The sequence below is a fragment of the Protopterus annectens genome, chromosome 13.part0 (assembly GCF_019279795.1).
Source record: "Protopterus annectens isolate FY-2018-M chromosome 13.part0, PAN1.0, whole genome shotgun sequence".
Lineage (NCBI taxonomy): Eukaryota > Metazoa > Chordata > Ceratodontiformes > Protopteridae > Protopterus > Protopterus annectens.
In genome coordinates this window covers 1,260,329,263-1,260,342,178 of record NC_056747.1, presented here as the reverse complement: position 1 = coordinate 1,260,342,178, position 12,916 = coordinate 1,260,329,263, and the positions used below count along the sequence as shown (strand labels likewise).

Below are 12,916 nucleotides of genomic sequence, written 5' to 3'. Positions count from 1 at the left end.
ATTATAGTATGGTTTCAAAACAGATTTCTTGTCTGTTTCAAAATATTAACAACAGAAAGTGTAAGAATCTGAATTAAACTCTTCTTTTGGTAATGGTAGATGTCCTTAATAAACGCTGGAGATGGATTGTCTCTGAATAACTGCACTGCTTTTGTTTTGTGTGATTTCTGTAATAGGTAATGATGGTCCTTTGTGGATGATTCCAGTTGCAATTTCTACCAGTGAAGCACCAAGTTCTGCCAAAATAACTGTGATGCTGGATGAACGAACCAAAACTGTAGAGCTGAAAAACGTAAAACCAGAAGAGTGGGTTAAGGTAAGAGATGCAGGATCAGATAAATACCGTAATTGTACTTGGCAAGCTTTGCTTTTGGTCATGCAAATAAAACTTCAATTTTAGTGAATGTTAAACAGCATGTCTTCAGTGCATCATGCTTTCTCCTATTCGTCATCATTGCTCCATTTTCTACATGGGATTGAGGGTTTGTGGCAATAGTCGCCACTGCTCTATTCAGTGCCACTTTCCTACCCTCTTTGACTTTCATGCATGACTGTAGCAGATCATCTTACTCAGTCCATCTATCTCTTTATTGGATGTCTTTATTTCCTTTTTTCTTTCTGTCTCTCAAATTGTTTTCTTTCTCACACATCCCAGAACCACTGTAATCTCTTCTCATAGACTTTCTCTTGAATTGCAGCTAATATGCCTTCTGCTGTGATCTCATTTCTTCATCTGTCCCACTTTATCTCCATCAGCACTAGTTTCCTCAACTGCTTTGCCTTCACTGCCCAGGTTTCTGTACCATATAGTAGTGTACTGGTCACACCACTGTTTTGTACACCTTACTTTTCATCTTTTTCTGACATTCATCTCTCATGCACTAGCACTGATTCTTGCTTTTGTCAACATCATTCAGTCTTCCCTTTTCCTCAACCACCATTTGCAAATACTTGAAGCTGTTAAACTGTTCCACTGTTTTCCCTTCAACTGATTTCTCCGGTTTGTTGCCATAACAGCTGTCTTTTTTGTACTCAGTTGCATCCCTTGTGCCTTCAGTTTTGCATTCCATAACCATATAATCTGCTGTTGCTGTCATTCTGTGTTTGCATACATCAGCTTTGTGTCCCCTGCAAACCTGTTTGCTAATGTAGTCCATCACCAGTATGAGCAGGAGTGGACTTAAGGCAGTATTCCAATACTGGTAGGTTATCCTGTCCAAGGTAGTATTCCAGTACTGGTACGTTATCCTGCCCAAGGTAACTCTGCATACCAAGACTAAAACCTTCCTGATGCACCAACATCTGGTGTCGGAGTTCAGCTTGTGGACATTTGAGTGAAAAATCTTCAAACTCTTACCACCAGTCCACCATTGCCTTGACTTATTCAAGTAAGCACCCCAATGAGGAATCATCTTTTTTTTTTTTTTTTTTTTTTCAATGTCTGCTGAAAAGGGGAAGAGATTGTGGTAAGCAGATCCCTTTTAAAGAACTTCACTCCCAGTGTCTTGTTTTGTTTAGTGGCTGAGCACTATTGCAGAAATTGTAAAGTCTGCTAGTTCATCCTGAAAACCCTTTGAACCAGATTTTCATGAAATGACAGAACCCTTAGCCTCAAATGTTACATTCGCTCTTAAAAAGCTAATCAGGAAATGAAAGCCTGGGTCTTCAGCTGCCCAGGCTGATTTAGATGTTCCTACTGAACTGCATCAGGAATCTGCTGTACATCATACTCCTCAGATGACTGCTATTGCAACCTTGCTGGAGGCCAGTATGATGTCTTCTGTCTGCACATTAGATGAGACTAGGCCCACAGTGACAGAAAAGGGGGGGGGGACCTAGGATGATAATCTCAGAGACCAGAGGGCATACCTCAAATCCGTGTTAGGGAAGTGGTACCTGGCACCTTAATTGATGTCTGTCAGAGTTCTGAACCATCACACTTTGTTAGGGCAGACTTACTGCCTGAGAAAAAAACAGCAAGCTTGTTTTCTCCTAATTGGATCTTAGGAAAAGGAATGGCTTGAATTCTCACAAGGCGTATACAAGGCCATTTTGTCTTTGAAGCCCCCTTCCTTTCTTTCTTTCTTTCTTCCTCCTTTCCTTGCCACTCCTTCACAAGCCCCTCTGCTCTAAAGAGACAACATGAATCCTTGTCTGAGGAGGAAGAATCTGATTAAGATGAGGATTCCTTAGCATACTTATCTCACATTCATTCCCCAGGACAGCTTTCTTCAGATGATGAAGACAACTTGTCCTCCGACTCCCCAATAGTTTCCCCAAAGGAAAGTTCTTCTGTCACTAGAAGATGTAGTGTTTTGAGTGGGAATCTATACAAGTAACTGTTGTAGAAAAAGATAATGTGATTTGCTTGAGGTAGTTGCTCCTAAACCCACCCCTGTTCTTCCAGTCTAAGAAGCCTTTCTGGGTGCTTTTTCATCCTCTTAGATTTCCTCTGATTCACAGTTTCCAGCAGTCAAAAAGCCTGTTAGGTTTTATAAAGTCCCTAAGGACATGAAGGTTTTCTACAAAGCCTTGTAGCAGAATTCAGACCTTTGTCTTCATTGATAAGCCCACTTAGCTTTTACCTGCAGCTAATGTGTTGCCTTCAATGTAGATGGTAGGGCCATGGACTGATTTGGAAAAAAGTTTTATACCTGTGCCACATTGATTTGGAAAAAAGTTTACACCTCTGCTACTTTGGCCTTTAGGGCCCTAAATTGTCAAATTCTGTCAACAAAATATCTTTTATCCATTCTAGTAGAGTGAAGTAAAACTATGGCTAATTTAGAAGATTCTGAACATGACACGAGACATAGCCATGCTCGATTAAGCCTCACAAGTAGTCGGGCTTTTCCATTTAAATGCAGTCATGATGCTGCAGAGGCTTCCTACAGGGCTTCAGCCAATGTCTGTTTTACTTCACCTTCAGTCCCTTCCTGAGGATACCAAGACTGAGCTACTGGATTACTCCCTTCATAGGGACCTTTTTTGGCGCTCTTATACAGGAGAAGGGAAAAACAATGCAGAATTTTAAACAGATTTTCCTAACTCCAGTCTCCAGATGTCAAAGGAATTGTCATTCAAAGCTAGTTTACTTTCTTCATAGGGAGCAAATGCCCCACAGAGGAGCAGAAAGCAGCCCCAAAAAAGATTTCAGGAAAAATTTACCAGGGAATCGAAACCTGGAAAAGTTCTTTTTCAAGATAAACTAGTCTGTTTCTGTCTCTCTTCTCCCTCCCTCTCCCACAGTCCAGAAAAAACTCTGTACAGAACACTTTCTCTCCCTGTTTGGGAATCCATCACTTCAGGTTAAATTGGTCTCTTTCATCATCCATTATGGCTTCAACCATCTTGGTTGGGAACTTCTGATTTTTTCCTTGACTGTCTAATGTCTTTTATGTACGTTTAAACAGGAGCGCACTTTTTTGTGTCTGTAGTAAAAAGTAGTTAAACATTGTTTAACTCTCCTTTTTCTGTGGAGAAACTGTTTATATTATGAGGCTGAAGAAGGTGTTGTACTGTGCTTTTGTTTGAAAAGGTTTCTTTTTTTGCAAATTTTCTGTTTTACCAACTATTTCTGTTAAGCTTCCACTGGAAGCGAGCACCTTTTTCAGCTTATCCATGGAACAAATTTCTGATCTCCCCATTCGGACCTTCTTCCAGCTACAAAAAGAAAATATTAGCTAAGCAGGCTTTGCGGTCACAGCAGGCTGGTAATTTGCCACAGGTGGTTGAGTCTGGTGTGGCTAAAGCGTGTTCCTCAGACCATTCATCCATTATTTTTTGTTTCCTTTGGTGTTATCCATATAGCCACTATGGACTGGGTGTTAACCACATCCTCTGCGGCTTTTGGGGTCCCCTCACTGAGCAAGGCAGAACTACTCTTGTTGGTCTTGGAATATGGGCAGGAAGTGTGCTCTTGCTTATCCAAAATGTTTTGCCCATCCCTGGCTAAGCTGTTGCTAGCAATACTGTTTCTTTGCCCTAATTTTTCCTGTGAGATGTTTAGAGAATTATTTTGCCAAGTCTAACATATTTTATTCAGGTATTTTAAGCTGTCTTGGTTTTTGGTTTCTGCTGTTACAAGACTCAGTACTTGTTTCAGAGTGCCCGGTCTCCAAATCTGAATTTTGAAATTTTCTTCTGAAATATTGAGTAGTCATCATAGGGATCACTGCTGTACTATGAGGAATAATACATGGAAATTAGGTGAAGATGAACGTTCTGGACTATTTTATGTTCCCTAAAAGCTGGAGTTCTCTCATTGCATGATGTCAGTCTGGCACATAAAAATAGTGTGAACTGCTACTGCATTTAGCCAAGAGTTTTTCTTTTTGCTACCAGAAGTGATTTATCATCAGTCCTTTTCTGCCTTGGTACCTTCAAGGCAATTTACAGACAACGTTAAGTACTCAGTTTTGGAATCCTTTTCTACTCTATCTTCATATTGTTAATTGGACTGAACAGATTTTTTTTCTTTCTAGTTACTGGACTTAACAGATTTTCCAGGTTATTTATAATTTGGCTGAATACTTTTGGGTAGGATTTCAAGATCCATGATATTTCTGGGAAAGTTGTGTGTTGGAGGAAGTGAAACCCCACCAGAAGACTTCCTCTTGCAATGTCTTTGCTTGAGAAATGAACATTTAGTTCTTCCCATGTGAACTGCACACCTTTCAAAAAAGTATCCTTGAAGACTTAATGTGATTTCATCTCGAGTGCAGAGGAAGCTAGTTGGATGTCCATTTCTCAAATAAAGTAGTGCTGTCCCAACAATAGCAACTTTAAGCAGAGGTTTTGAATGGGACCATGTGAAAGCGTTCAGCTAAGGATCATCTAAAATAGTTCTAAGCATTTTTGTACACACAATCTTAGTCATATGACTGACTTGCAATGGTACTCGTCACTGTATTTCTGCCATAGTAGATTAGCTAGTGTCCAAATTTAAAAATATCCTTTAACAATATTAACTGGTTCCAACCCTTAAATCTGTAATTGTTTTGGTGTTCAGACAAATTATAGAAAATTTTACTTGAAGAAATATTTTCTTATATTGCTAGAACTTTAAAATATGAACCTGGGTAAGAGAGAGCGGATGGGGAAAGTCCCCTTGCAGTATGGAAGAATAAAAAAAATAAAAAAATGTGATTTTGTTGAATTAACTCAGTATCACAGGTCATTCATGTAGTGAGTTCATGAAAAATTTGTTACCTGCCAGACATTTTTTTGATTTTGCTCCAGTGTCTGTCCATCCTCGGCTCCCTCTTGGCAAATTAAACCTACTTGTTCCCTTTGCATCAAGGGAGAGTATAGACTTGAGAGGGGCCATCATTTAAGACCACTATCAGTATTGGTTTGAGAATAATTTTTGCAGGTGGAACATCCCTATGGACACTTGGTTCTGCAAGGTGACGTAGTGTGCAGGGCATTGCTTGTGATGGACGTTCCCTCATTTATTCAAGGAATGTTGTCAAGAAGCCCCATCCACCAACCTAAAACACAAAATGTGGATCTGATGTTGTCCTTTACATTCTTCAGCACATGGGTTCAAATCTAGACTTTGGATCCTACTCTTGATCTCCTCCCTCTACCTGTAATGCCTCTGTCCAATTCCAGTACCCCAAATCTTATTTGCCGCCATTGTGCTCTGACACAGGTTTCTCTCTCTAGCAAGAAATTAGTGAATTTTGTGAGTTTTTGCATATTTTTGCTAAAAATTTCATTTGTTTATTGTCTAATTTTCCTATCCTTTTGGTTAGCATATGCAAGTGTTGGGCTTTATACTATTTTTATAGTGCATCTTGTGTCCCATAGTTGGTATTTTTTCTGCTATTACCCTTTAAACAGAGTTTTGATTAATTGCCATAGTTGGTAATTCTCTTTTCTCCCCTTTTCCTTTCTGCTACTAAAAAAGATTATTTTTTCTTTGCCTTTTGTTGTTATAACACTACCTACACTCCAGTCATGTCTGAAAAACCAACAGGGTTCAAAAAATGCACTTCTTCCAGGCATAAAATTCTGGACTCTGATACTCACAAGGAATCCATTTATTGTCTGAGAGTCAGTCACTTCGATAGCAACTGCAGCATCTGTTCAACCTTTAATCCAAGGGCTCTGGCTAACCGACGCAACAAATTGATCTTGAGACATCTGCTTCCTGCTATTACAGCTTCATCTTCTGGGGCTCATATCCCTGCCAAATCTAAGTCTGCTCCATCGGAGCTCAGAAAATGTTCCCCGCAGAAGTCCCCTTGGACTTTGGAACCAAAGGCTAAGATCTGAAAATCCTTGGATTCAGCATCATCAGATACTATGATCTGATATTCTGATCTGAAATCTGATCCAAAACCTTCAGATCCTTTAATTATATTGGTTAGTCCTATAGTGCCTCCCTCAGATCCCAGACCCTTGGCTCTGAAGCCTGGTACGTCTCAGAGCTCACACACCAGAGTATTTTATAAATCGAATTTCTCCTGCTCTGTGGAGTCTGTAAAAATGGAGAACAAAGAAATATTCAAGGCCACAACCTACCACATCCTCCAGATCTTCCAGAAGTTTATCAGAAGATGATGTGGATAGGATGATGTGAAAATTTCTCAGCGCTGCAATACAGATGGGAGTCCTATAGGCTCCATCCCCTATTGGATCCGTGAGCCTTCCAACTGCGTCTCATGCTTTTCTTCCTCCTCCTGCAATCCATCTCATTGTTTCTGAGCCCCACGTTCTGAAAGCCCGAGAGATCCAGGGTTGGAGCCGAAGATGATATCCTCTTCAACTCTGGCATCCCTGACTAGTTTTGCTTCAATACCTTCAGATTAGAACGGGTCCAGGAGCCAAAGTGTCGGTGTCATATCTGTGGGGCCAGGATGGACTCTGTTATCGGATCTGCTCCTGTCCCTCTGAGCCTCGCCCTTGGACAGTTAGGATCCGGTTCCATCCTCACAGCATGGATCCGATAGTTGTGTGATTTGCCTGTACTTGGAAGCCTTGGCTCCAGTTGGTCACTGCTTCTCCGGGTCCATCTGCCTTCAAGGCTGTGGAAAGGACTTTCTCATTTTAGAGAACCACCTTCAGATTAATTTATGATCCCCTGTTCGGTTATGAGCTATGAGTTGATCAGGCCTACTCCACAGGGACAGCCAGTTCCAACTAGTTTCCAAGCCGTTCCTGTAGGGGAACTCTTCCCCCTCTCTTCAGATACCTCCCCTGAAAATTCCCAAGAGGAGAGCATGGGAAGAGAATGTGCAAGAGGAGGCACATAGATTCCCCTTTGGAATCTTTTACGGATGATACGAGTTTTGATGATGAAGGATCCCCCAGAACACCACCAGATGAAAACGTTGCCTGATATTCCAGTCAGTCAGAGGAAAGCAGCAGTGCTAGAAATTCAAAAGCTGCTAGATGAGAGTCGTCCAGAAAGTCCTACGAGACCAAATAGGATTCAGAACTTGCGTTTCTTTTTAGTGTTCAGAAAGGCAAGAGACCTCAAACCAGTTCTGGATCTGAGCAAGTTGAATCAATATGTAAAGAAGTCAAAATTCAGTCCATTCTGCCATTTCTTCGCAAAGAACATTGGATATGCTCCATAGATCTTCAGGATGCATGCTATCACATCAAAATAGACAGATGATCTAGAAAACATTTACGCTCTCATCTGGGACCCAGTTATTACCAATTCATAGCCCTGCCATTTGTGACTCCCCACAACCCCTAGGGTGTTTACCAAATGTATGACAGTGGTGGATGCTCACCTGAAATTCCGAGAATTCCGAGTGTTTCTGTATCTGGATGACTAGCTCCTCACCGCCCCCTCCAAGCATCTCCTTCAACAGTCCAGGGACTATTTGCTCCAGATTTGCCAGTCACTGGAGATGACAATAAATTGTCAAATCATACTCAACACCATTACAGAGCTTGGAGTTCATTGGTGCACATCTGAACACAACACCCCAAATAGCATCACTGCCACTGCATCAAAGATCCATGCTCAGGTGCATCAGCTTATCTTCCACCCATCTCCTTCAGCCAGATTAGTTCTTCAAGAGCTAGGATCCATGGCAGCAGCCATGGTGTTGCTTCCCTTAGCACGATACTTTATGTATGTTCTTCAATGGAATCTAGCTGTTTGGTCTGTTCTTCTATAACCCATCCTTTCCAGTCAAAGTTAAGCCAGTTTTCAAACAGCACATCTACTGGTGAATCCTATTGGATGACATTCATCTAGCCTGACCTTTTGTTTTACTGCCTCCATTAGCCACAGTGACTATGGATGCCTCTCAACTGGGATGGGGGGCATTTTCTGGAAGACAGTCCAAGGTATGTGGTCCCCCACAAGAGTCCAATCTGATTATCAGTGTACTAGAGATGAGAGCAGTCTTATTAGAGTTACATGAATTTCAAGACGCCATTCCTCTAGGGACTGTTGCGATTCAGACTGTCAACATGTCTGTTTTGTCTGGTACAGCAACAAACAAGGAGGAACTCAATCTTACCCCCACTGCAGAGAGGCCATGAAAAATTGGGAATGGGCGATCTCTTCAAACCACTTTCTAGTTGCAACATACAAACTGGGGAAAACCAACATGTTAGCGGACTAATTAAACAGGTCCATTTTGATGTATGAGTAGTCTCAGTTTGTGGCAGAAGAAATTATCTGATGTTGTAAATCTTCATTCATTCCTTACTGATAGGACTTTGGTTCTGTCCTCAGAACTGACATGGCTGGTACCAAGCTCACGCCAGCCAGAAACTCTCAGCTAAGTCCTACCCGCAATGCCCCTGTCATAGTCTCTCCAGATCTTGTTTGCCACGTTCCTAGTCAGACGTGTCAAGCCTTTCTCTCAAGCTAAGTGTAGTGTTTTTGTGGTTTATCGACTATAATTACTTTACTTTAGTCAGTTTTTTTTGAGGTTATCTCTTTTGTCTTTAAATTCTATACTTTCGTACTAAACCCTACTCTCTACCTTCGGTAGTTCTTTTCGTACCATCGTTGGTACTATCCCTCTCCCGTACTTTTGGTAGGCCCCTTCCTTTACCACTTTTTGGTATTTCTTGTAGTGAGAGTAGGGAACAGGTGGAGGAGACCTTGGAGAGGTGGAGATATGCTCTAGACAGAAGAGGAATGAAGGTCAGCAGGACTAAGACGGAATATATGTGTGTGAATGAGGAGGAGGATAGAGGAATGGTGAGGATGCAGGGAGTGGAGGTGGCAAAGGTGAATGAGTTTAAATACTTGGGATCAACAGTTCAGAGTAATGGTGAGTGTGGAAGAGAGGTGAAGAAGAGAGTACAGGCAGGATGGAGTGAGTAGAGAAGAGTGTCAGGAGTGATTTGTGATAGACGAGTACCAGCAAGAGTGAAAGGGAAGGTGTACAAGAGGGTAATGAGACATGGAACTTAAGACATTAGCAGCCTTAAAAACACTGGACCCCACCCAGTTTGGGTTCGTGAAGGACCAATCTTGTCTCCTGAACCTGATTGACTTCTTCGAATCAGTCTCCAGAGCCATGGACGAGGATAAGGCAGTCCACACAGCCCATCTGGACTTCGCCAAGGCCTTTGACACCATCCCCCACTCTGGAATCATAGATAAACTTACTAAACTGGGCTTTAATCCCTACGTCACTCGATGGGTTGCCAACTGACTTACTGACAGAACCCACACTGTAAAAGTAGCTGACTCCAAATCCAGCTCCAGACAAGTGGAGTACATCAGGGTTCAGTCCTGGGACCTCTCTTGTTTGGCATCTACTTCTCTGAAGTACAGGCCAACACTAACGCACTCTGGCTAACCAAGTTCACAGATGACTGCAAACTGGGGGCCATTATTGAATCCCCAAATGATGTCGACACTCTACAAAAAGGCCTTACAGAAACAAATGCTTGGTGCCAGAGCCATTGCCAAGAAATGTACAGATGTTAAGTTGTCAATCTCGCCTTCATTCTTGCTGGATGGGTTCGGAGTCGATCCTCTGCTCCGACTCGGCTTATGCCAAAGCTCGAGAGCTATTTTTACCGGCTCGAGGTAACCCTGTATACAACAATGCTAGGCGCTAACTACCCAGATCTCGTTTGCCACTTAGCTGCGAGGTTGCGTTTCTGCCGGCTCTGGTAAATTTTTAAAAAGAACAGCTTTTTGGGTAAGATTTCTTTCCCTTTTTATTTCAGTTTAGTGTTCCTTATACCCTTGCCCCCTACTTAGTCACCCGACTTGTATAGTTACCTTCTGGGTCTATTTTTTCAACCCCCCCCCCCCCCTCCCGGCCCTTCCCTTCCCTTATACATCTAGGCCTTAGGGCAAAGTTAGTTTTTTTGGGTTAATTACTTGTAGTTTCAGTCGCTGGTGTGGTGTTGTGACTGAACTAGTTTTTTTATTTACTGTAGTGTGTGTGTGTGTGTGTGTGTGTGTGTGTGTGTGTGGTGTTTGGGTGTGTTCCACTATGTCTAAGGAATCCAAGGTCTCAGGCTTCAAGAAGTGTGACTCGTGCTGTCAGAAAATCTCTGACAGACTGTCACACTTCCTGCGTTTATTGCCTAGGCCCTCTGCACCTGCAGGACTCTTGTTCCATCTGCCATGCATTCAGTCCAAGAGTCCTGCAGGAACGCAGGAACAAATTGATTTTGAGAGGCTTATTAAAGCCTGAAGGCTCCCCTGCCAAGTCTTCGTCGGGCAAGCCTTCTAAGCCCACTAAATCGTCGGCTCCGAGTTTAGAGCTTCCGACCAGTAGTGCTACTTCTGCTTTGGCATCGGCTCTGGCCGGAGCAGACACTTCAAAATCTCAGTCGGCTCCGATAGTTTTGTTGGAGCCGACTTTGACCCGTAAGCGCTCCAGGTCCCCCTCTTTGGAGTCGGTCCACTCGGCTCCGAGATCTCCTTTGCTTTCGCTGCGCAGTCACCAGTCCCATTCCTCTCGGTCTTCCAGGCTTTCGGACCATGAACTCGAGAGGGTGGCTAGTAGACTCCTTAAGTCGCAGGCACTGGCCCAGATGCTTCATAGCCCTTCTCAACAGACAGTGACTATTCCCATTCCATCATAGATTCCTCCTCCGACTCTTCCCCTGAGTTCGGAGCCTGAGTTTGTGGGAGCCGGGACCGTCGATGCGTCTGAGCCGATACCACCCATTTCGGCTCCGTCGTCGGCTCCGATTTCTTCTATGGTGCCATCCTTGGAAGGATCCGGACGCCGTGACTCCCTCGTCTGCTCCGAGGGGGCAAGTGGCATCGGACCCTTGTCCGACCTCATTCTCCCTCTCGGAGCCTCGGCGCAGGTGAGTTCGGCCCCATCGGCCTCGGAGCCATCCCTCTCTGTGCCAGGAGGGGTCCTTATCTCCTCGGAGCGGGGACCTTCTCTGCCTGATGGTGCTTTCGAGGTCATGAAGAGTGTGCTGTCCCCTGTGCCTGTTCCTCGGTCGGCTCCCTCAGCTCCTCCCACTGTAGTGCCTGCTACGGTCTCTACTCATCCTCTCGACCCTGACCGCAGAGATCCTACACCTCAGGGGCCCCCCATTGGGAGCATCCTCCTCTTCTGAGGCCTCCCCTGATCCGTCAGGGGAGCCCCCTTGGAAGAGGAAATGTAAGAGGAAACATCTGGACTCCCAGTCCGTCACATCTGATACCAACTTGGATGAGTCGGAGGGGTCCCCAAGATCCCCCTCTGAGGATGTCTCCTTCTCTGACATCCTTGAGATCCTCAAGCAGAGGGGGAACTGGTCTACCCTCAACCCTTCCGAGGACGAGTCGGTCTACCTAGAGGCGTTTGGTTCTCGCCCTTCCACCTCCTGGGTGTCTCCGCCCTTTGACCCCCTTATGGAAGTGGTGGCCAGGAAGGCTTGGACGGACCCTGACTTGATGGAACCAACCCCACGGAGGCCTTCAAAATTTATCACAGCCCCTGCTGATAGTTTTTGACCAAGGGTGTCCCTGTTGATGCCATGGTGGTGGCAGCAGCCACTAAGAAGGAACTGGCTGATCCTTCGGTACCTATCCATCCTCCTAATAAGGAATCTAGGACTATGGATAGGTACGGCAAGCAGATGTTTTCTTCAGCAACCTTTACCATGTGGTCGCTGAATTACTTATGTCATTTCACCCGTCTTCAACGAGACTTGCTCAAAGAAATGGGTGACACACTACAGGATCCAACAGCTGTGGGGTCTCAGGACAAAATCACCTCCCAACTGGCAACCCTAAACTCGATTGTTAACTCCTCCATGCGGCTTATTTCGTATGCGGCCGATGGGGCGAGTAGGGCTGCAGGCACAGATGTGGCCTTAAGACAGCATGCCTGGATGCTGCTTTGTAACTTTGCTGACCCCTTCAAAGCGTCCTTCACCAACTCTCCCTTTGATGGTTCGGCGTTGTTTGGACCTCAGGTGAAGGATACTTTGACCAGATGAGAACAAGACGGCAAGACTCTCTCTGCCGTGGGAGTCCGTTTTTCCACCCCATCCAGACCATACCCCAAAGGTCAGAAGGGTGAAAAGATGTGGTTCCGCAAACCACAGGGAGTCGCGCTGGACGCACGAGGCGAGTTCCCCCCTAGAGGCGGGGGGGGGGACACAACAATAGACGCCACCCCAGGGGCAGAGGGGGTCCGCAGAATCAGGGTAGCAGAGAAGCTGTCTCTGGTCAACCCTTCCAGCATCCCTGAGAAGCTGCCTGACTGTCTACCTTCGGAGGCAGTCAGGGGAAGATTATCACTGTACCCAAAAGCCTGGCTTTCCCTTACCAAAGACACATGGGTACGGTCGATCATATCCGAGGGTTACAAAATTCCCTTTGTCCACACCCCAAAACAGCCAAACAGGCCCCTTCCAGATGTTCCACCCGGTCTAAGGGAACAAGCAGTATTAGAAATCTCAAAACTGCTAAGAAAAATGGCCATCCAGCCAGTCCCAGCAGACCAGCAAGGATCCG

The 12,916-nt window shown here is 44.5% G+C and overlaps 1 protein-coding gene across 1 annotated transcript in view; it reads left to right on the top strand.

Moving 5' to 3' along the window:
• The window catches only part of NPEPPS (aminopeptidase puromycin sensitive), a 1,948,381-nt gene that overhangs the window by 925,113 nt on the left and 1,010,352 nt on the right, over positions 1-12,916 (top strand). Inside the window, exon 13 of the mRNA XM_044054968.1 lies at positions 177-316. Coding sequence (XP_043910903.1) covers positions 177-316 — 140 coding nt within the window. The remainder of the gene's footprint in view (positions 1-176; positions 317-12,916) is intronic.